Raw genomic sequence first — 24,284 nt, 5'->3', positions numbered from 1 at the left:
CATGAAGAGAAGTTAATGAGAAAGAGGAGGATGAACAGAAGGCCACACAAAAGCCAGCCTGAACAGGTGAGTTTTCAGCTGCCTTTCAAAGGAGACCACTGAGTCCACTGATCTCAGGCTCAGGGGGAGAGATGTCCGGAGTCTGGGGGCCACAGCAGCAAATGATCTGTCACCTTTGGTCTTTCGCCTGGTGCTGCACAACCAGGAGGCTTTGGTCGGCATACTCACCAGACATGTCACCCGTTGAGCATGCTGGGACGTTCTGGTGTATACGACCAGCGTGTTCCAGTTCCAGCCAATATTCAGCAACTTCTCGCAGCTGTTAAAGAGGAGTGGACCACAATCAACAACCTGATCACCTTCATGCAACGGAGATGTGTTGCCCTGCGTGAAGCAAATTGTGGCCACACCAGATACTGACTGGTTTTCTGCCCCAACACCCCCATAGAGCAAAACTGTGCACATGTCAGGGTGTCCTTTTATTGTGGGCAGTCTAAGGCACACTTGTGAGGTGGGATGGATTTTCTTGGTAAAGGAAAAGTGCTCACTAACTCACACGTAGACAGACTTCAGTACAACATTTGAGAGTCATGGGTGTTTTGTGCACGTAAAAGAAGTTTCAGATGTTTGAGTTCAACTCGTGAAAAATGTGAGCAAAAACAAATCTCTTGTGCTCTTCAGCCTGGATGAACTGTCAGTGAAGTTAAATAATAGCAGAACAGACTGTGTGATTAGTTCAACCCTAATCAACCATCTTATGTATGCTGATGATCTAGTGATGTGGGGCACATCACTAGATGTTTGTTTGAAGTTTTGATTGCCTTGGAATTTGACATCAATTGAATCCTTGCAAGAGTGTCATCATGACCTGCAGCAAAGGAAGATAAAGGTTTAGTTTCCCCAGTTCACATTGTGTGGTAAAACCTTGGCTGTGAGTGGCAAATACAAATATGTGGGGCATTTCATCAATGATGACTTAGGTGATGATATCAATCGGCAATGCTGTAGGACGAATGCACAAGCCAGTATGCTAATTCGTAGGTTTAGGCTGTGCTCTAATGCAGTGAAAATGATACTTTTGAAAAAACTTTATTAGAAGTATTTTTGGTTATTTTGAATACCCAAACAATACAACAAATTATTAGCAATGCTGTAGGACGTATGCACAAGCCTTCACGCTTAGACTACTGCAACAATAGCCTTCCCGGTCCGGGAGGGACTCAGAGGGCCCCTCTACATCAAGAGGAGCCATTTGAGGTGACTTGGATATCTAGTTAGGATGAACTGCTGGACACCTTCCTGGTGAGGTTTTCTGGGCACGTCCAACTGGGAGAAGTCTTAAAGGAAGACCCAGGAGAGACTATATCTCTCGGCTGGCCAGGGAACACCGTAGGATTCCCCCAGAGGAGCTGGCCCAAGTGGCTGGGGAGAGGGAAGTCTGGCCCTCCCTGCTTAGGCTGCTGCCCCCGCGATCCAACCACAGAAAATCTGGATGGATTGAATGCTTAGCATCTTTTTCATATTTAGAAATCATTTCCATGAGCCAGTATTTGCTACAATGACCCTTTACGGGGTCATGAAATACCACTCAGAGAACTTCACAGTTGCTGGTCCATTCCCTGCTGGTGGTGGTGGGGGGGGGGGGACTGTGGAGCGAGGAGAAATAACCACAGTGAATTGATGACAGACACTCGAGGGTGATAAAAGCAAGTGAAACTCGTTTCCCCTTACCAAAATCGTATAAATAGCATTGTGCGCTGACAGATTTTGGTTATATTTTGGTTTGTAGTAACCACTTAGATTACAGCAGCATATAGGTGCGTTTATGTTGAAACAAATAAAGGAAGTGTTTCCACTGCTCACAAGAGAACTCTTTCATGTAGTTCACCTAAAATAGTTAAAAAATACACAGTTACGCTGGCTGAGTGTACAGGCTAAAAGAAGTCATTGTTTCTAGTAGTTTAACTATTGAAAAGAGGTTGGTGGCGGCTTTAATTCTTGCCAGTTGTTGCCCCCATCCCCCCCCCCCCCCCCCCCCCCCAGGTACATTGTTGGTACCCCTCTGCTTAAAAAGCTCTGGACCATCCCTGAGCACTGCATCTGTGTGTGGCCGTTCTGCTGGGGCTTTTTTAAATGACAAATTAGATAAAAATAAAAAACACTGAAAGAGAGTTTCAGTAGAAAACAACACAACCACTAATGCCAACTTTAATACTTAGTCACTTATTATTTTTTTCAGAACAACCTCAGCTTTCAGTGTATGGTTTGTATTTAGAATTTATTTCTATTAAAGCCTTTAAAAAATCAGCTTAAAAGTGAAAAAAGCAAAAAACAGATTTGAATTTTTTCCATTTATTACTGAACAGGAACTTCTAAATGACTGGGCAAACAATTTAAACTTTGAACTGAAATGCATCTATTCTTTAAAAAGTTTGAACCTTGGTATCTTTTTTAGCTGTTTTTAAGACCATTTAGTATTGTTAACTTTCAGACGTTTTTATTTGATGTGGTAGACCTTGAAGCAGTTTCTCTCCAGTTGCAGGCAGAGTCCTGCACACCTCACACTGCCATGGGGTGCTTCTCTGGCACATGTGCACTGCTATACCAAAAACGTTTGTTTTAGCAAAAATAATTATTTATTGTAAAAAGATAAATAATGCTGGAATGAAGATGAATCTTACAATTAGCAAATAGTTGAGGGTTGTTCAAATAAAAAAAAACATAAAGACTGAACAAACTTTCATACCCTGGTTCACTGGAGATCTGTCCTTTCGTGGTCACTGTCTTCAGATATAAGCTTTCTGGGACACCTAATAGATTATGTTGATTTTCTTTGAGGCATTTCCATAATTTCATGCTGGTTTTTTATGCTGATTAGCTTCCCTGTTCCGTTATCTGCTTCCAGCGCTGTGCTCCGTTTCAATCAGGCTGTACAGCAGGATTTCCCCTCGTAGCGATATGTTCCATAACTCTGATTGCTTCATGCTATAGATCGTTGGAAAGCTGCTTTTATGTGCTTGTAGGAACCGTTGGAAGTTTTTGAATCGGATCAGCATTCAAAAGTTATAAAACGGAGGATTTTGGATGACAAACTCAGCACGTCTCTGTTGTGATTCGTTGCATTCAAGACTGGTAATCCCGGTGGCTACCGTAATGTATTGTATATGCACGAAAAGCCCCATTTTTAATCTTTTCAGCACTTTTGGAATTTTAATGATATCTTGAACGGTTCAGGAATTATGGTAATGAGAAGCATGTCCAATCCCATCTGCGGCCACAGGTTGGTAATAAGAATATTGTGGCATTAACAGAGGGGTGCCGGCGGTCAGGGCAAGGGGGGCCCCCAACACAAGGGGGCCCTAGGCGGCCGCCGACCTATGCCTAATGGTAAAACTGCCTCTGAAGGAGTCAACAAGCTAAAAGAACATGTGTCCTTCTGGACTGGACACATAACACTGGTGTTCATGTGAGAAGACACCTCAGGAAACTTCTAGAAACTCCTGTGAGAAGAGGACATAGAAGTTGTTGCCTTTGGTCCTAAACATGTCAGAAACAGCAGACGTACATGAGCAGGTACCAATTATGTATATTTGAGTATTTTATTGGTATGTAGTATATTATAGTATTATATTTAATCTATTATATGTGTAACAATCAGCCTTATTCTTTTCTACAGCTTGTCAGAGCTCAGAGAGTCCAGCAGGTGGCGGTAGTGGTGCAGGTGGCGCTGGTCACCAACCACCGGAAAAAGCAGAAACCGGAAGCTGCTAGCAGAGCTAGCTTGTTGTTGTTCTGGTGTGTGAGGAGAATATTTGAGGCTCTGCAGTAAAAATGTCTTCACTTCAGTCTCTGGGAGAGTTGATCAGCTAAAGCGACTAACTGCTGCTGCTGCAGAAATCTTCTCACCAGGCTGTGGAAACTTTCTTCTCCTCCTCAACAACTTGGTGGAGTTCTTTCCAGAACCGGAGAAGATATTCTGCGGTCTTCGTGACAATCGGAGCTCCAGAATCAGGTTGTGGGTGAGAAAAGCTTTTCTCTAGACTTCCTGCCCTCTGGATCTGCTGCTGTTCCTTTGGCCTCTCTGAGAAACGCGCTCGTTTTGCTGCTTTCATCAGATTGAAGAGGTTCCCTCTATCAGAATCGCTCATCTGAGTTGGTCATGATGCAGGATCGCTGCTCGCTCTCTGATCCATCCTGCTCACACTCTCCGACGGAAAAGCCCCGAATCTGAATGTGACTCTGGAGGAAAAAGCGGTTAGCTCTACTCCGTGAACTCTGGTGAGCAAAGATCCTCTTTTCCAGACTGGATCTGTCCTCAGCTGATCAGAACCAAAGCTTTGGATCTTTAATCTCCTGCGTTGTTCTGAAGCAGCATCTTAATCAGCTCTCCTGCTTTGTTTCTATTGCAGCTGTTAGCTAAACACGGCTAAAGAAAACCTGCTACCACTTCAGGATCTGGGACTGATTCATCGTGTGTTCTTCACCACCTGGACCTGGACAGCATGGACACAGGTACTGGTGGATGAATGAATATATCATCACTGCATGGTGGGACATTGGAGTGAAATTATGAGTATGTCTCCTCTGAGGTGTGATCTTTAAATAATGTTCTGTATTTATAATGAGCCTTCTAGGGCAGGGGCATTCAATTCCAGGCCTGGAGGATCGGTCTCCAGCACGTTTTAGTTTTAACTCTTTTTCAACCTGATTTCAATCAGCTGATGATTAACACGCGTCTGCAGAGCCGGATGAGCTGCTGCACCGGTACATCAAGTGTTGAATCAGAGAAACCACAAAAACGTGCTGGATACCGGTGTTACGTCGATATGTGTGTCCCCCCTCGAGGTCTGTTTCTTTTGTACCCAGCTGCAAGTAGAAACGACCCAATCACAAAAAATAACCCTCACCTTATCCATAACCACCCAGTCACCAAAAATGTATGTTTTACATAAATATACATTTAAAAAATATTATATGTAGCACAATTTTTATGTTTGTTTCTGGGTTATGGTTAGGGTAAGGGTTAGGGCACACATTTTTTGCAAGTGGATGGTTCAAACTCGCAGCTGGGTGAAAAAGAAACAGATCTCAAGGGGGGAACACATATCCACATAACACCAGCAGTGTTGGGCAAGTTACTTCCAAACAGTAATGCATTATTTATTACTTGTTACCCTCATTTTAAAGTAATTCATTACATTACAGTATTACTGATTTTAAAATGTAAGGCATTACGCTACTTTTGCATTACTTTAAGTTACTTTCACTAAAACAACTTCAACATGAATCTGGTCATGTGACGCTCAGTGAGCTCATGACATATATGTGGAAGGTGATGTGGTGTCTGAGCTAGGGTTGCTGTTAAAAACAGTCAGATATAATAACAGTGCTTTAAAATGACTGTTTATTAAATAAAAGCAACAACAATCTGTACTCTCAGCACGCTGCCATCTTATATTAACTGAGCAGGGAGTGAGGTGGTGGGGGCTCCAAGCCTATATTTGCCTTGGTCCCCAAATGCCTTGATACGGCCCTGGATGTGGGACTGACTTCTGGGGTGATCTGATTCTATCACATGTATAAATATTAAAATGCTTATATCTTATTGCTTTTCACTGGTAAACATGTGTATTGGGGATAAATCTACCTACTTTTTTCTTTTTTTTTTCTTGATTTTATTTGAATAATTTCCGGCCCTTTCTCTAACCTTCCTGCATGCTGCATGTTTTCTCCGTCTTCCAGAAAAAACTGTTTCCTAGACTTCTTACTTTCTAACGATCAGTCAAAGGGATCTTCACATGCGCGGCGCTCCAGCAGTAATGAGTTGAAATCACCGGGGCCCAGATTATGAACTCAGCTGAGGCAAAGCACGTCAGAAAAGCACAAAATACCAGAGAACATGCGCTGATATGAACGATCGCAAGTGAATTATTTTGTTTTAGTGGAGCGATTTTGTGAATGTTGCAGCGGCCGCGTGCAGGACGCAGCTGGAGTAGTTGAGCCGTTACCGCTGCGTCCTCTCTGCCCAAAAAGCTGAGTCCATAAATGACGTCATATATGCAGATACTGGATCTTTCTTCGGGTTTCCTGCAATTTGAATTTTTAAGGAACACATCTTGATTCTGGGTTTAAAAATGCATTGTAATTACCGCGTTACTGACAATAGTACCGAGTAAATATTACCATTTTCTTTCCCTGTAATGCCTTACATTACCACATTACAGCAAAAAGCAATGCATTACAGTAATTAATTACTTTTGTACCGCATTACTCCCAACACTGAACACCAGACCTCCAGGACTGGAATTGAATAGCTCGGTTCTAGGGTTCTAAAACCCCTAAGGTGCTTCACAAGTACCAGACTCGTTCACACAATGGTGGTGATGAGCTACAATGTAGTCACAGCTGCCCTGGGTCCCTCCAACCACCACCAGTAAGAAAAGTGGGTGAAGGTTTGCCCAAGGAGATGACGACAGCTGAACGACACCGCTCTGCAGCCCTCTGCTGGCCAGATACTGCACTAACACTCCTGTGGAGTGGGTAGGTGCTCTATAGGGGGCGCTGTAGAGCTGCTAGTTGTTGAACAAGCAGTTAGCTTATTTAGTTCGCCAATCGTCAATAAAAAGCACAAGAGGAAGAAAAACACGTTTGCTTTTTTGTTGGCGTCATGGCAGAGTCTGGAAGTAAAAGTAAGAGAATAATGTCTTTGGAGGTAAAACAACGAGCTAAAACCAGCGTGAGCATCGACTCAGCCTACACTAGTTTGAGGGAGCTGAAGGAGGCTACAAAATTAGGGCTGCTCAATTAATCACATTTTAATCACAATTACGATCTGGGTTTTGTGCGATTATGAAAACAAAACAAGCCGATTATTAGGTCCTCCCTCGCCATTTACTCCCGCGCTACTCCAAATCAAGCGCACCTCCCACACACCGTTGCCAACTTAGGAACTTTGTCGCTATTTCTAACAACTTTTCAAGCCTCCATCTTAACTTTCATTTCCTAAAAGCACCCATTGAACAACCTAGCTGCATTTCTCGGGACTCAAACCAACTTTCTGTTTTAATTTGTCAACGATATTCTCTGCAGGCTAGCAAAACACTCAGCTGTGCTCCGGACCGTCTCACAACACCGGACAGAATGATGTGATCACATTTTGTCGGATGACGAATCATAAGCTTTTCTCGGTGGAGCTCACTCGCTAAAAAACTGTTTTGCAATCTAAATAAATTCAAGACACGGCATCCATATCTGAAGTGAATTGATATTTCATCAGGGCTGCCAAGTGTTTCGCTCATCTTCACGTGCTCTCACGCCACGCCTCCAGCTTCTCACACTGGTGAATAATAATAGTTCATCTCTGTCTGAGCGACATGTTGCATCGTGCTACTGGACATATTACCCTATGACACCGCTGGGCAGGGCTAAATAGATGTTAATATATTTCTATATTACAGATGTTTGCACTGTATAGTTCTATTTTGTTTTCAGTATTTGGAGTATTGGTTGGGTATGTATTGGGTATGCTTAAATAAGTCAAACTTCAGCCTATAGCCAACCAAAGAAGTCCAGTTGCCTTCATTTGAACCCTTTTGGATTACCATGACCGGATGACTGAGAACCTTCACCATCATTCAGCCTTCAGTCGTAAACTATGAGCGAATGAATGTGCTCTTTCACACGAGAAATTCATCTTGTGATTATCTTTCTTTCTTTTTATATTTTTTTATTTTCCTCTGATTATGCCCTGTGCAATCTTATGATTAAATAAATAAATAAAATCACCGTTAATTTAAAATAATTTAAAATAATTGAGATCTCAATTTAAGTGAAAATAATCGTGATTTCCTTTCTTCCACAATAGAGCAGCTCCATACAAAATCAAGGACTGATGGTGGCCTGGCTTTGTTGCTACTGGATTTGTAAGGTGTTTTATGTCAAGCAGTGTGGATTTTTTTGATTTCACAGTTTATTTTTGTAATAGTTGGCTCGTGTTAATGTTAGCTCGTTGTTAGCACTAGTTATAGCAGGCTGATTGTAATTTCGTAAACAACAATGTCGAAAGACACATCGTCATGGAAAAGATGTTAGTTATTTTGAGAAGGGTCAAACCATTGGCATGCATCAAGCAGAGAAAACATGTAAGGAGTTTGGAGAAACGACTAAAATTGGTTTAAGAATGCATAATTAAAGGGACTTTATGGAGTTTTGAATTTTCATGCTCGCGATTGCCCCCTCAGGCCAAAAGCGTAACGGCAGCTTCAATAGTAGGCTCGTGTACGAGGCGCGCATGCTGTACGTGCACACTCCTTAACGAAAATAACAGCTGAGACAGTCTCGTGTGTGTGTGTGTGTGTGGGGGGGGGGGGGGGGGGGGGGGGTGGCCCGGAGGACAGAGGACTGGAGAACGTGCAGCTAATTAATTAAATAATTTGGTTCTGTACCTTTCTCTTCAGCACAGCCGACAAAGGTTTAAGATGGGTCAGTCCTCCTACATGCTCAGATCATTCCCTTCCCTTGCTTGAAACATTGTTCGGAAATGAAAGTTGAACCCACATCTTTTTTATCTGTGATTTCACTGCAGTTCGGTGAGTCTCAAATAAAAATTTAAGCATCTTACTGTAAAAAAATATACCATTAATGTAAAAAATAAACTCTAAATAAAAAACTATGTTCACATCCAGAATCGAACCTTGATCTTCAGCACCAGAGTCCAACGTTTTACTAGGTGAGCTAAAGCGCCAATGATGTATTTTGTATCTGTAACATTTATATCCTTGATGACAGCTGAAACAACGTTCAAAGAACGGTTCAGAGCGAAAATGGCTATTTTGTTGCTAATTTGCAGGAAATATCTAGAAGAAAGTAGCTAAGGGTCCTCAGAAATGTAGCTAGGTTCGTCACTAGGCGTTAGGAACGGCGACAAAGTCGCTGAGTTGGCACTGCCTCTCTCTCTGCTGCTAAAGCTACGGATAGCAAATGCTACGGGCTATGCCTGAGCGTGAACGCGCATGAAGCAGCCTGCTCGACCCGAGCAGCTTTCTTTTTCTGTGATTTTACAGAAAAACAGGCAATCACAGTAAAAATGCCAGGGCTCATTCTACAGGACCAGGGCATTGCAGGAGAATGTATGAAGAAGAACTTTATTATTTCTATACATCAGTGGTTCCCAAACTTATTTAGCCGTGCACCCCCTTCTATGTCCCGACCATGTTGACGCACCCCCCAGCCCCCCATCAGGGCATGGCTATATATATATATATATATATATATATATATATATATGGCTCAAAGAGCCATTATTACCCATTTCCCACAGTAAAGAAAACACTGGGAGCCACCGCAGCTGCGGCGTTGTGGGCGGGGCCTACCCTCAGACAGCAGAGCGCTGCTCACAACAGGTGACAGCAGCCAGTACCGGTCGCTCGTGTACGTCAAAGTTATCTTTCATAAGACGATAATCAATAAAACGATTTATATAAAATGGATCCAGAAGCTGTAGCCCGTCTCTGCCTACAATATTTTGATATTTTTCACCCTGTTGGTGGTTTTACTGAGCAGGTGCCACTTTTGTCATACGTTTCTTTTTAAAACATGTTTAGACTGTTCAGAATACAAATCTAGGCTCTGTCACGTTTGATTGTTGTAATTAAACTTTGTAGGTGGGGAAGGTCAGAAAAGGATCCGATCAATTTGTTTTTCCCTCTTTTACAGTGACGGAGATAACGGTGCAGTGCGTCTGGCTCTGGTGTTAATCAAGTTAAATTTGTAACAATTTTCACAAGAAAACAAAACAGTTAAAAGCAGGGCTTGTGTTGATCGGACAGTTCCCGTATTTGGCCGTTTATTTTGACGGTGAAAGAATAGAAAGAATTACCCCGACGCATGCAGACGAACTGACATTTTATTCTACGCACATCGCAGATGTAGCTAAATCACCCAAGAAAAGATTTCCTTCTGAACATCTGAGCTGGACACTGCTCAGCGCAGCTCACTGTCAGCGTGTACTACATAAGGTCCACAGCGAGCTGAAGATGTGGAGAGCGGCTTGGAGCGCGTCGCAGAACCAGAGCGCATGCGGGAAGATTCCTTCCACTGAAGCGACTTTTCCAAACCCGGTCTCTCAGAGAGACTTGTCACTTAGAAAATGTTCCCTGATTATGAAACTTTGGCTGAATTGTGCTCCTGTCTCCAATGTAGCGACGCATCCAGGAGCCGTCTGAGGAGAATCCCAGAATCTCACATCGTCTTCATCTCATAAAGCGCCTATGATTACGCACAAGCGTGACCCGTCAACCCGGTCACACAGTAGACCGGGTTGGACCTGTTCAGGTTTACGCAGACAATCTTTACATTTAGAATTAGCTTACAGATGTAAAATTAATGCAGTAAAATATAAAGCATTTTATTTAAATATCCATTCATTATTTTACAAGCACAGAGAGCCGCATCAGATGGATGGAAGAGCCGCAAGCGGCTCCAGAGCCACGGATTGCCGACCCCTGTGCTAGGGCATGTGCGGAGGACACACACACACACACACACACACACACACACACACACACACACACACACACACACACACACACACACACACACACACACACACACACACACACACACACACACACACACACACACACACACACACACACACACACACAGAAAAAGGGTCTGTGAAAGGCAGCAACGCTTCAAATCTCATGACACATCTGCGTGACCATCACCCACAACTCTACAGTCAACGCAAGGCAAGCTAACGTTGGCGTTTTAGCTAAAATGCGTGATCCGAGGATTTGGGTTGAGGGAGAATGCAACGAGTGGCTATATAAAGCACCGCAGCGCCGCTACCTGCATATAAACCGTGTCGCGGACACCGCCATGTTGAAATGACGCTATGCATTACGGGGCTCCCAGGGGCAGATGAGATTTGGTCTCTCTCCGAGGATAATTATGAATTTAACAATGATTACTGCCTGATGACATTTTCCCAAATCTGCAAAGCTCACTGGAACACAAACCGAGGACAATATTTTCCTGATATAGGGTTTATTACTCAAGTAACCGTAAAAAAGTATCTGGTTAGAAGGCTACTTGAGTACTGAGTATCATCTGATCTAATATTTTTAAAATGATAACGTCAAACAGACAAAACATAAGAAGTTATGGGCAAATATTGGTATTTTAAAGACTAAAGGGAAAAAATGTAAACAAATAAACAACATAATTACAAAATAACACATTTTAGGCAAAATAAGACACAAACTGAGGACAATATTTCCTGACATACAGGGTTTATTTAATTGTGTGAAAATGTAGCACGTTTAAAAAAAAATACCGCGATAATACCGAAAACCGTGGTAATTTTGGTCACAATAACCGTGAGGTTAAATTTTCACACCGTGACAAACCTAGAGGACACACACAGCAAATAAATAAAATAATGTGGTTCAGACTCTAAAAGCAACACAACTCACTTTGTTTATCTTCTTATGGAGGACACCACAGACTTTCCCATGCGTCTTAAAGGCCGCCCGCAGGCTCGGGGATTTCTGCATTCCTGAGAAGTCCTTCAGAACTCTGAACACTACACCGCCGTTCGAGACAGAACTGACGCTATCCTCCACAACCGTACCAACGCTAATGTGTAAACGGCGTTAGTTCCTGCTCAAGACCTTTGATCTCAGCTTACTGAGGCAAGGATTTTGGATTCGATCCCTCAGAATAAATAATGCAAAAGACAGAACATTCAGTCTTTTTATTGTGTCTCATTGGTTTGGTAAAAACATTCCATAATACAGAACACAACTGGATATTTTTTGGCAAATGTGGGAAGAGGGTCGGGAAGAGGACTTTCCTGGGCTGGACTGGGACAAAAAAATCAGCCTGGATGTTTTGAGCCGAGACCGGCCCAACAGCTATTGATGGAAAAACAATAAATCCTGATTCTTTACACCAGCTCTCTAAGCCTGGTCCTCGATATTCCATATCCATAATGTTTTAGTTGTTTCCCGGCTCCAGCACAAAAACTTTTTTAAACTCGTCCATTCATCCAATTTCAGCCGCTTATCCGGAGTCGGGTCGCGGGGGCAGGGGGCCGGGATGCCCAGACTTCCCTCCACCCGGCTACTTGAGCCAGCTCTTCCAGGGGAATCCCAAGGCATTCCCTGGCCAGCTGAGAGACATAGTTCCTCCAACGTGTCCTGGGTATTCCTTTGGGTCTCCTCCCAGTTGGATGTGCCCGCAAAACCTCACCAGGGAGGCACCCTGCCCAGATGCCCGAGCCACCTCAACTGGCTCCTCTTGACGTGGAGGAGCAGTGGGTCTACTCCGAGTCCCTCCCGGACGACCGAGCTTCTCACCCAGCCACCCTGCAGAGGAAACTCATTTTGGCTGCTTGTACCCGCAATCTCGTTCTTTCGCTCTCTACCCAGAGTTCGTAAAATCCTCCTTCCGTCAGCAAGGGCTTTGAAGTTGAAACATGACTGGGTCTTTCAGCATGATAATGATCCCAAACACGAAGTGGTGGCTTCTTTAGAAGTTTTTCAAGGTCCTGGAGTGGCATGGCCAGTCTCCAGATCTCAACCTCTTAAAAAGTCTGGAGGGAGTTGGAAGTCTGTGTTGCCAAGCGACAGCCCCAAAACATCCCGGCTCTAGAGGAGACCCGTATAGAGGAATGGGCCAAAATACCAGCAACAGTTTGTGAAAACCTTGTGAAGACTTACAGAAAACTCTTGACCTCTGCCATTGCCAACAAAGGGTCTATAACCAAAGTACTGAGCTGGAATGTAGTTATTCACCAAATGCTTTGCAAATAAATTCTTTAAAAATCAGACAATGTGATTTTCTGGATGTTTATTTCTAATTTTGTCTCATAGTTGAGGTGTACATATGATGAAACATACAGGCCAGGAGAACTTGGACAATGAGAGGCTGACTGAATATTGACTGAATACCTACATTTTTATTGAGCAGGGACCTGAGAGAGAGAGAGAGAGAGAGAGAGAGAGAGAGAGAGAGAGAGAGAGAGAGAGAGAGAGAGAGAGAGAGAGAGAGAGAGAGAGAGAGAGAGAGAGAGAGAGAGAGAGAGAGAGAGAGAGAGAGAGAGAGAGAGAGAGAGAGAGAGAGAGAGAGAGAGAGAGAGAGAGAGAGAGAGAGAGAGAGAGAGAGAGAGAGAGAGAGAGAGAGAGAGAGAGAGAGAGAGAGAGAGAGAGAGAGAGAGAGAGAGAGAGAGAGAGAGAGAGAGAGAGAGAGAGAGAGAGAGATGAATCTCAACTGGCAGAAACTGTGAGAGAGATGTGCTTCGTGGTGCATCATCTACTATGTCACTCCATTCCATCCATTGATTGGTCCAGCTTGAAGCAACACTGGGCTCCCAAAGATGTTCAAACAGCAAGGAACTGCAGCTAGCAGTAAAGAACATTATAATAAACTTCATTTATTCTATGTCTACGTTTGTATTAAGTAGGGACCTCAGTGGAAAATGCGATTACCTTTCAGTGCTGATCAAACCAGCCCGTCACTTGTCTTGTGGAGCTTGCAGAGTCACGGTGGTCAGTAATACACATAGTTTGTGTTTCCTACAGATGTTCCACAGCTGGTGCTGGTTAAAGAAGAAGCTCCTGAAGAACAGAGTGCTGGTGTGGACCAGCAGGACCCAGAACACCTCCACATAAAGGAGGAACAGGAGGAGCTCTGGACCAGTCTGGAGGGAGAGCATCTCTGTTTGAAGGAGGAGACTGAAGCTGTCGGGTTTCCTGTTACTGCTGTTTCTATAAAGAGTGAGGATGATGAAGAGAAACCTCTGGTCTCACAGCTTCATCCGTTGGGTGAGTTCATCCGTGCTTAACAGCAAAGTCGCCTTAAAACACCCTGAAAACTCAGACAATTAGACTGAAAAGAAAAACCCAAAACCTAAAATGGATTCACTAAGCAGCAACTGAAGAGACAACGCTCCACAGCCCTCAGCAAGTCAGTCCAAAGTTAAACCAGTGTTCAGGCTCAAGCACCGGAGATCGCCGTTACAGGAGCCTGAAGACTAGTCTTCAAAAACTACAAAAGATGGAGAAACAACTCCTGCGTCAGGCAGCATGGCTCAACGCGTAAGCTTAGGCACGTAACCCGCAGGTGCACATACCACAGCACCAGAAACCTTGGCTAAGACTTCGATACTTTGTTCAGAATAGACCTCTTTAAAATGAGTCATAAAGTCCCAAACACCAACAACATTTAACACAGACAGCTCAACAGTGAAATGGAAAAGGAAGACAAACAGCCGGCACTCGACAGATATCAACGAACATTTCTTCACTAACTACAACAAACACACACTAAACTTCAAGCTGTAGCACACGGGACAAATCAAAAACAAGACTTCACAAGGTGGGTACCCATCGCGGTTATTTCTAAGAGCTACTGTTGCTGGTGGTCCCCAGGGAATCCTGTCAACCCTAATACAATAATTTCACTCAGAGTGTTAGCTTTGCGTCGCTCGTCTCTCACAACGGCGGACTTTAAACTGCGATCCACCTAACCCTACTCCGTATCTCACTCACAACCAGTGGAGGGGCGATTCTAGGTTCAGGGGTGGGTGATGAATCACTGGAAATAAACTACTAGTCTCTTTCTCAGAAGTCATGACTGCCATAAGGCCACCATTGGAGCGAGTTTCAGCACCATAGGGAAAGCTGTCGGCTCATAACATGCAACGTTTAAGCTGGAAAATTAAACATACTGTTTCCTCTGGTGAAAGATTTTTGTAATAGGCTGTGTTTAAAAAAAAGTTAATTATTTACGTTATTTTTTTCAGTACAGCAACAACAATACAGAACAAATAAATCCGTCGTAATCAGTGACATGCGAGCCACACGAACGCATCTCATCTGAAGGGCTCCTGTCCTGTGGAGACCTCAGATGGCTCTTCCCCGCTTGAACAATCCAAGCCCGATGGGTCGGATCGGACTTGGGTCGATTAATAATTTGAGTGTGATGAGTCTCACTAGGACAGCAGAGAGAGAGGTTGGCAGCGCATAATGTGAGGAGACAAGGATGCGCCTCAAATGAAACACAGTGGAAGCGTTATCATTCATCCATGGTGGTAAAGAAACACTAACATGTAGACTATGTTGTCTCTAGCGATCCGGGTTTGGGCTTAATGTCCGTCGAGTCAATTCGGTTTGGTTGATTGGTCTCATTGGATTCCCCCTGCCGCCCGATGGCTCCGCAGTTTAGTATGAAAACCAAAGGTGTGCATGTTCACTCGAGATCAGTGTTGGGAACGTTACTTTAAAAAAGTAATTAGTTATAGTTACTGATTACTTTGTCAAAAAAGTAGCTCAGTTACTAACTGAGTTACAAGATTATAAAAGTAACTAATTACCAAGAAAAATAACTACTTAGTTACTTTTTTCATTAAAGAATGCAAGAATTACTACAATAGTGAAATATAAATGACTAATGACTGGAACATAATAAAATGTATGTCCAAATGTTTTTTTATAAACCTGAATAATTTAAATAAATAAGCACTTAACAGGAGGAACTATTAACAGGAGCATTACACTCTAGACTATTATAAGGGCACTGTGTGATATTTAACAAGACCCCAAAAATAAACAATAATGAACAAGAGTCTGCTTCTAGACCTGCAGAAAAAGACAAGAAAAAAAGCAACAAAAAAAAAACAAAAAAAAATGGGACACAACAACAATACAACAAGATCAAGCTATCACTGCGTCAACTTGATGAAGAAATATATAATCAACATTGTTTAACTGAACAATCACACAATAATAAATCACAGTGCAGTAAGTGCCCACCATAGTCTTAAAACCTGTGTTTAATGTGCCCAAGTCCATATTTTTGAGAGCGCCATGTGAGCACCTGTGTGTGCACACACGCTTGTTTATGTAAGGTTTCTCTATAGGAGCATCCAATAGAGAGTGTGAGGAACCACAGATCTGCCCCCCAAAGATGTGTAGGAGACGGGGGGAGCTCCAAGTTCCAGAGATCCAGGCACTGCCCCAGAACACAGGAACCCCAAGGAGACTGCAACCAGAAAGCCCCCCCGAGAGGCACAGAGGATCGCCCCGGGGGGGCCACAACCAGCAGCCAGCAGAGTCCCGGGAGATATCAGCGGCAAGCCCACAGGCCCGCCCGCAGCCTCCCACCCCCTAGCCGGCCGAGCCCGGGACCCAGCGACCCGGGACCCAGGGGCGACCACCCCCGCCGGGGACCCAGTAGAGCCCAGGGACCCAGACCCCACCAGGCAGCCACCAGGATTGATCAGGCAGATGCCAAAAATCTTAAACCCCCTGACCCGGGAGCCACGAACACTCAGGCAGACCAAGGCACCACACCCCACACCAGGTGTGGCAGGGGGAGGGGAGACGAAGATCAATATCATCAAAAGAAGTCCCAGGAGATGGGAGGAGTCAACGGCCCCACCTGACATATACAGTCATACACAAATACAGTCACACACTCCCTCCCTCATGCTCACACATGCACATACAACCCAAGACTTACAAAAATGCATGCCGGACACCCACTCATGCTGCCCATACATACCCTATTCACTCTAGTCCCGGTACTGCTGCACATTGGGTACAACCATCACCGGTTACCAGAGTTTGACCCTTTCTGCTGGGGTGCTGATGAGCAGGCTCCCCCGCCCAACGCTGAGCACAGCAACCCACCACCCCAGACCCCAACCAGACGGCCAGATCTCCTTCGTAGCCTCCAGCCCCAGTAAGCCAAGCAACAACAGAGGTGGCTAAGACCCTCCACCTGCTCCAATACAGTGTTGTGTGTTGATGAGGTGTATTCCATGGCTGTGTTGAGCGGGCAGTGCGGGCATTGTCCGGCCTATGCCAGCTGATGCCACCGCACCACCCCACTTGCACCCACAGCCCTCGGTGTCTAAGTGCAGTTTAAAATTGGAAGTGGACACCGGCACTCGGGAGGAGGCTGAGAAATCCCCCTGCCAACTGCCGTTGAATGTGCTCACTCCCAAGGCCCTAAGTGTGTGTTTGCGTGGAATGTCGTCGATGGAAGTGTCTAAGGTGCAAATAAAATTGGGGGGCAGTTTGCCACAGGAATGCGGAAATGGGGTCCATACCCGCACTCCCTGACTTGTCCACCCCCCAAGGTCCTATGTGCATGTTTGTGTGATGATGTGAGGGAGCAGGAGGAGAGAAATATGCGGGGATGGGGAGGAATGGCTGGTTGGGCTTAGCCCTCCAGGGAGCCAGCTCCCCCACTGGCCCCAATAGGCACCACTGTTGTCAAATTGCCACCCAGGGCATGGAGACCCCAGCCCATCCTGCCAGGGCCCAAAGCAGCAGCATTACAGAGCCTCACGGAGTCCGAGGGCACCAACCCAGCCTGATGGAGAACTTACATGTACTAACTTGGGTCAGACCCAAACACAGAAGAGCTGAAGCTGGGTGGTAAACACACACAGGTAGTTCTAATTAGAGCTGAAACAACTAATCGATTATAATCGATTATTAAAATAGTTAACAACTTTTTTAGTCATCGATTAGTTGTTTAATAATCATATTATAATCATATTTTACAGCATAAAGTCTATTTTTTACCACAATCTGACATCGGTTACAATCTGTTAAATTTGCCGCCAGTGTGTGGCAGTAATGAGCCACTGATCTACCAGTGGGGCCGTAGAAGAAGAAATTAGCCAATAAGTGCCCTCGGTTTTCATGACGTATCACGTTACTGACGCGCATCTTGCTGTGAGAGATGGCGGATCAACAACAAATATGGAAGAAAAATAGAAGCGACAAAACAAGAGAAACCCCGGACAAAAACCTCACGAGTATGGGAGCACTTCACTAGATGCCTTGAAAAGACCGGTGACCTACAAAATATGCAAAAACCATGGCACGACGGAAGCACGACGTCGCTAAGTGAACATTTGAGACGAAAACGTGGGGGCTGATGCAGCAGAGGAATGTCCGGTAAGTAACAGAAAATGAACAAGCTAACGCAGATCACATTTGGGACTTAGTGTTAGCTGAGTTCGTTATAGTGGATGGTAAACATGTTTTTTTTTTTTTTGCCGCGTCAGTTTACGGTGTTCTACTTCTGATTGACTAGATGCCATCGTGAATCTCCTCCGTGTTGTGAATCATGCGCTTGCCAAATTTAGCACGTCTGTTTATAAGAATGTTCTCGTTAAGAGAAAAACGGCACAAACCCATAACTGTGTTCCTCATTCAAAAAAGGACAACTCCGCGGAGAAAAAAATACAGACGAGCTGTGTCCAGGTGAATATAACGCGGCATAGTTGTACGCTTTCAATTTTTAAATACAGGAGAAATTCAGAAAGTCCTTTTTTTAACTATTAAAAGGCTGTTTTACTATCTAACGCTGTAAAACGCCTCACAACACATTTTTGTCAAAATAAATGATCACTGTATATTGTTAATTAATTCAAATAATGTAATATTGATTTAGTGTTGTAGTGTGTGTGCTGCTTTATTTTATATGTGTACTTAATTCAGTTTATTTGTGTTTCTTATGCAGAAAAAAACAAGCAACGATGGACAACTACATGGGGAACAAGACACTCACCCCCAGCAATGCATACCACTTACAAACTCTATTCCAGATTCTACATAATTTTTTATGGAATTTACCTCTTATATTTTGATGCCAAAAAATTATTCTGGACTGATATTTTGCACTGTTTAGCTCATTTTACACTGCTGACTGTGGTCATGTGCAATAAAATAGATTACAGTCAACTGCACAATTCTCTTATGTTTTTCTTTTTCTTAACTGAAATGTATTCATCACTTGTATAGGTTAAATAGCTAAACAATAACAAACCGATTAATCGATTAATCGAAAAAATAATCGACAGATTAATCGATTATGAAAATAATCGTTAGTTGCAGCCCTAGTTCTAATAACACCTGCGCTCCATGACGTTTGAGACTGATGCATCAGTGTTACAGCGGGACTAAAGACGTGATCAGTTACCGGTTACAGCTGGATGATCTAGGAAGGTAGAAGATCAGGACGTCTGAGCGGTGAACAGGTGAGCGGACCTTCGGGACGTCCCGCTGTCACGCTAAGAAGGACACGGCTGCAGACCCGCAGATGCTCTGCTTCAGCAACATATCTGCGGGGGGTCTGCAGCCGTAGATATTCATCACGTCTTTCTCGTTCTTCACGGGCCATGATGCGCTTGGATGAAAACATCTACCTCTTTAGTTCCTGATCAGCTGATGACAGCTTCAACACACCGCACTGCTTAACTCACGCATTTCCTTATCAGTAACAGAAATGATCGTTTTGTTAAAAGAAGACGGAAAGGAATTAGTTTGATCGTTACAGAAAGAAATATTTTTTTTATTAACGTGGTTATTTTAAACTGCGTAATTCCCATCACTGCTCTGTTGGGTCTACAGCAGGCAGCAACTGAGACAGTGAGAACACTGAGGGTCTCCGCTCACCCGGACATTCATCATCGTGTTTGTAAGTGCATTACCGACACCTCTCTCTCCCTGGCTGCAGCTGAAGTGTGGCGGTCAGAAAGCCTCACACTGTTGCTCAACGTTCGACAAGTACATAGTAACAGTAACGGTAATGGCGTTGCAACAGTGGGAAAAGTAATTAATTAGATTATTCCGTTACCTAAAAAAGAACGCCGTTAGTAATGCCGTTATATTTCAACGGCGTTACTCCCAACACTGCTCGAGATCAGGTCCAATCTTGAGCATCTGGTTTTATGGGAAGTGTATGTGCAGGGGCAGCATCCCTACTAGGGAGTTCCAGACCGTCCTCTCCCCGGCCCCTCCACCAGCTCCTCCGGTAGGACCCCAAGGTGTTCCTGGGCCAGTTCGGAGATCTTTCTCCAGCGTGTCCTAGGTTGACCAGGGGGCCTCCTGCCAGCAGGACATGCCTGAAACACCTCCCTGTGGAGGCATCCAGGAGTCATCCTAACAAGATGCCCAAACCACCTCAACTACTCCGAGTCTCTCCCAAATGTCCGAGCTCCTCACCCTATCCCTAAGGCTGAGCCCAGCCACCTTGCGGAGAAAACTCATTTCGGCCGCTTGTATCCGCGATCTTGTTCTTTTGGTCATTACCCAAAGCTCATAACCATAGGTTACATTAATCAATGTTTTCTTTTCTCTTATCCTGTCCAGAAGTTTTTCAGCGTCATGTCTGTGTAAAGGAGGAGATTCTGACTGACCAGCAGCTCTCTAACCAAGAGACCACCTCCAGGTTGGACCAGAAGGAACCAGCACCTCCACTGATAAAAGAGGAACAGCAGGAGCTCTGTATCCATCAGCCTGAAGGGCAGTTCATTCTAAAGCAGGAGAATGTTACCTTAATGGTGACTTCTTCTGAAGAAACAGAACGTTGTGAACCAGAACCAAACAAGAACAAACCCTTGTGTCAAAGTTCTACTGAAGCTAAGAACCAAGATCAGGATGGATGCAGGAATGAAAACTCAGAACCAAACAGCAATGAAAAACAAACTCAAAATAAAAGACATCAACAAACCAAAGATCATGGAGACAGTCCGAAACTAAAAAAGCACAAGAGGGTTCACAGAGATCAGAAACTTGTTTCATGTAAGCTCTGTGGGAAATCTTTCAAGTACAAGTGTTTTTTAACCCTTCACATGAGAACTCACACAGGTGAGAAACCGTATACATGTGAATCTTGTGGTAAATGTTTTGCTGACAGTGGTTCCTTGACAAAACACTCAAGAACTCACACTGGTGAAAAACCGTATCCATGTAAATATTGTGATAAATATTTTACTAACAGTAGTGATGTGACTAAACACATGAGAACTCATACAGGTGAGAAACCACATCAATGTAAAACTTGTAATAAATGTTTTGCTAATAGTAGTGACTTGACTAAACACATGAGAAGCCACACAGGTGAGAAACCATATCCATGTGAATCTTGTGGTAAATGTTTCTCTCTAAGAGGTAACTTGACTAAACACGTGAAAACACAACACAGCTGAGAAGTCTTTCGCATGTTTGATCTCTAGAGCGAGATTCATCAGAACATTTTTGTTACAAGCCATCTTCCCAAACTAGCTGACTCTTTAACAGATGTTACGTCTCAGGGTTGACTTGTATTTCTGTTTATGCGTGGGCGTGATATTCAGTCGCTCTTTAAACTGCCTGCACACTATAGGAGCTGATCAGTGATCACCATTAACCTAGATTTTGATCCCGGCAAACACACTGCTTGCAGCTCAAAGGAAGACTCGGTTCAAACCCAAACACATCTTTTAGTCACCTGCAGCATCTCACCTTTTCGGTTACACGACACCAGCGGAGACCCCAGGCACCAAAAATCCTTTTAAGTTTCTTACAATAAGAAACCAAGGTTTTTATTTAATAGGATGAAAAAAGATTAATCCAAACAGAATCACCCCGACGCAGCAGGTAAGACAAAAAAACACCGAACTCGTACAGAACTCTCCCAGAATTCAGAACTCCCCCTTGGGCCCCCATGGTTCCCCCTTTTATTATTCCACTTCCCCTCCTTCTTGTCTTCTGTTCGTCTCCATGGCAACTCTTCCCGCTTCAGGAAGCACTCTGCCCAGCCTTGTGACTCCTCCCAGCATCTCTTGCTTGGTGTTCTTCAGGCTTGTGGTCATCAGTTAACAGGGCGAGGCGTGCCCTTTCCTTGTCTTCTCCAGGGGTCTGCTTAAGCCAACCATAAACATATCCCAGATGCAGCGTCTACCCTGAATCTTTATCGCATCCTGGACTAACCCCACATAGGTCAGTAAAAGGCTAAAGCCACAACATATATTTACCAAAAACAGCAGAGTAGTGAAGCACATTCATTATTTACGACATTAGGAGATCAGGAGTCAAATCACACATACACATACACACACAGACCTTTCTCTGACCTCTCAGCCTGGTTTTATTAACACACAGATTGAGAGGTAATCCAGAACTGCTTTTGTTTAATACACAGGTCTGGAGGAATTGAAATCTTTGTTCAACAATTTTCTTTAACCTGTCGTGTGAAAATTCCCATTAGATATTTTATTCATATAATGTGTTTAAATGTTTTTCCTCACAAAATAACTGACTTCAAATGAGAATTTCTACAGTTAAGAAGTGACATTATGACAGTTAATTATTGAAACCTTAAAGGTTGAATATAACAGTTTATTTAAAAGCTTTTTTTTTTTTTTTAAACCTTCTGTTCTTGCGACACTACACTTAAATACACCAGGTGTCGCTATGGTGTTCATGTTCCATATTTAATTTTTAAAAGTGGACTAGCCTAGTTTAAGCGATACAATAAAAGTTTTAGGATGAGCACTAAGTCTGGAAAACTTCTTTGCTTCACAAATGTTTTCTCTCTAACAAGTTGAAGGACATTTCTCTGAAGTTCATCCAGAGATTTGACCCAGCAAAAGTATTCCTCTGAAAACCCAACGTCACGTGGATGTTTGCTGCTCGTTTTGTGGCTTTAGCTCAGAGACCTGCTCCCATCGGTTCTGCCTCTGTGTGTTTTCACACAAACTATGGAAAGATGGAGCTGATTTCCTCTCTTACAACATCCTCTAGACTCTGGTCGGCTCTCCATCACCTGCAGATGATCCAGATGGCAGCAGCTCACCTGTAGACAGGTAGGAGACGGCGTCACCACATCTCACTCCTGTATGGCCTTTTTACACTGGCTTCCTGTTTGTTCCATGAAATGTAGCAGCATCGTGATCCAATCAGTGCACTGAGGTCAGCATCTCAGTTTTATTATTTCTCACAGTAAAGAAGATTTTCCTGCATTAATGATGGACCTCGCACAAAGCTGGACAATTTGACCGTAATCATCGTTACAACTTTGGAGAGAAGCTAGAGGCTGATGGAGGAAAACCCTTAAACACAACCCCTTCTCTGAATAATTGTGTTCAGGCACAAATATTCTTGTAAATGTTGACAGTGTGGTAAAATCATTCATTTTGCCCTTGATATTTTCAGTAAGGTTTTGTGTACTGTTTTGAAAACCTGTTTAAATAAACTAATGTTTAACTGGGGGTGCGCACACTTCCTGTTTTTTTTTTTTTACCGCAAAAACGTTAGTGGCGGGGAAATCGAGTTTTTGCTGTGCTCCGCTACTATTTCTCGTCAGTATTTGTGTAGGGGAGGCCCGCAGTTCGTTTCGTATGGGTCGTCCGTGTCAACGGAGAAGGTAGGGCCGGGGGGCGGGGGGGGGGGGGGGGGGGGACGACCACACTTAGCCAGTGCTTTTAAGTACTAGGGTAAACCCTGTCCTTTATGCACATTTTCCTCTCGTAAAAAAGGCAGAAATCACCCGAAGACATGGTAATTGCCACGTGAGTAAATGAATGAAGCTTGAGAGTGTTGTTTTCCACACATGGAATACATCATTCGAGTTGTTAACTGGCAACAGTTGCTGACACTCTGTATATTCTTTTTTCATCAGCAATTCCTCCTTCTGCAGCTCTGATGCCTCATTTTAATCTTCTCCTTTTCTAAAAGTCAACATTTCCTGGTGTGTAACATAGGGTCGTTTGTTTCTCATGCTGCTGCCTGCGCCTGATGAGGACAAGGAAGAGGAAGCAGCACTGTCTTTTTGCTAATGCTCCTCTGGTTGAAGCTGCCCTTGCTGCATTGGCTCCAGTATTAATACGACTTCAATGAAAACCCATCTATCCATTTTCTGTTACTTACCTGGACTCGGGGCGAAGGGGCAGCAGCCTAAGCCAAGGGGCCCAGACGTCCCTATCCCCAGCTTGTTTACCAAAACATAAAGCAAAATGGATATGATAAATAATAGTAACAGTAGCAATAAAGCATGGTTGTATTATCACCACCTACTCTGGGTAGGTCTGAGGTGAGCTGGTCCAGGACTGTCGTCATCATACAGGTTTTGCAAAGGCTCAAACTGAGATGAGCAAGCTGATTTTTTTATTTCAAAAGAAAAAAAGTTTGAGTTACCCTGCTGAGCCATAGTTAAGCTAAACAGTAGCAGTAATGATGTTGCTAGTCTTAAAAAAATATCTGTTCAAACAGTTTAAAATGAAGGTGTGTATTTTCCCTAGCAATAGAGTAGACGCCATGTTGGCAGGCAACAAATGTAAACAAACTGAACTGGACCGGCTTGGATTTTACTTCGTCGGAGTATACTTCACACTTTAAAACCGAAGAAATCGTTTTATGTAGTCAGAAATTAAATAGACTAAACATCTCCGACCCTTACCGTGCCCCTGGGATACTTTTTAAAAACGCCAGAAGCTG

The 24,284-nt window shown here is 43.8% G+C and overlaps 1 protein-coding gene across 5 annotated transcripts; it reads left to right on the top strand.

Moving 5' to 3' along the window:
- Positions 1-3,740: 3,740 nt before the first annotated feature.
- LOC107395685 (zinc finger protein ZFP2) lies at positions 3,741-23,199 on the top strand. 5 transcript variants are annotated; one of them, XM_070548331.1, is made up of 7 exons: positions 3,742-4,019; positions 4,116-4,278; positions 4,410-4,512; positions 13,587-13,829; positions 20,178-20,675; positions 22,593-22,654; positions 22,792-23,197. In XM_070548331.1, exons 3-6 carry the CDS (start codon positions 4,503-4,505, stop codon positions 22,622-22,624), a joined length of 783 nt encoding a protein of 260 aa, XP_070404432.1. In that variant the 5' UTR covers positions 3,742-4,019; positions 4,116-4,278; positions 4,410-4,502; the 3' UTR covers positions 22,625-22,654; positions 22,792-23,197. The 5 variants fall into 5 exon arrangements, with proteins under 5 accessions (XP_070404430.1, XP_070404429.1, XP_054590785.2 ...); XM_070548330.1 differs by having other exon boundaries at positions 22,593-23,199; XM_070548329.1 differs by lacking the exons at positions 22,593-22,654; positions 22,792-23,197 and having other exon boundaries at positions 3,741-4,019; positions 20,181-22,347.
- The last annotated feature ends 1,085 nt before the right edge of the window (positions 23,200-24,284 follow it).

The sequence above is a fragment of the Nothobranchius furzeri genome, chromosome 2, assembly GCF_043380555.1.
Source record: "Nothobranchius furzeri strain GRZ-AD chromosome 2, NfurGRZ-RIMD1, whole genome shotgun sequence".
In the NCBI taxonomy this organism is placed as follows: Eukaryota; Metazoa; Chordata; class Actinopteri; order Cyprinodontiformes; family Nothobranchiidae; genus Nothobranchius; species Nothobranchius furzeri.
The sequence above is the reverse complement of the archived record's forward strand: the minus strand, read 5'-3'. Positions and strand labels throughout refer to the sequence as shown.

What these genes read in the sequence shown, in the direction of transcription:
- LOC107395685 (XM_054734810.2), top strand. An exon ending in CTCACAGCTTCATCCGTTGG is followed by an intron (nt 13,830 to 20,177) that starts GTGAGTTCATCC and finishes TATCCTGTCCAG; the next exon opens with AAGTTTTTCAGCGTCATGTC.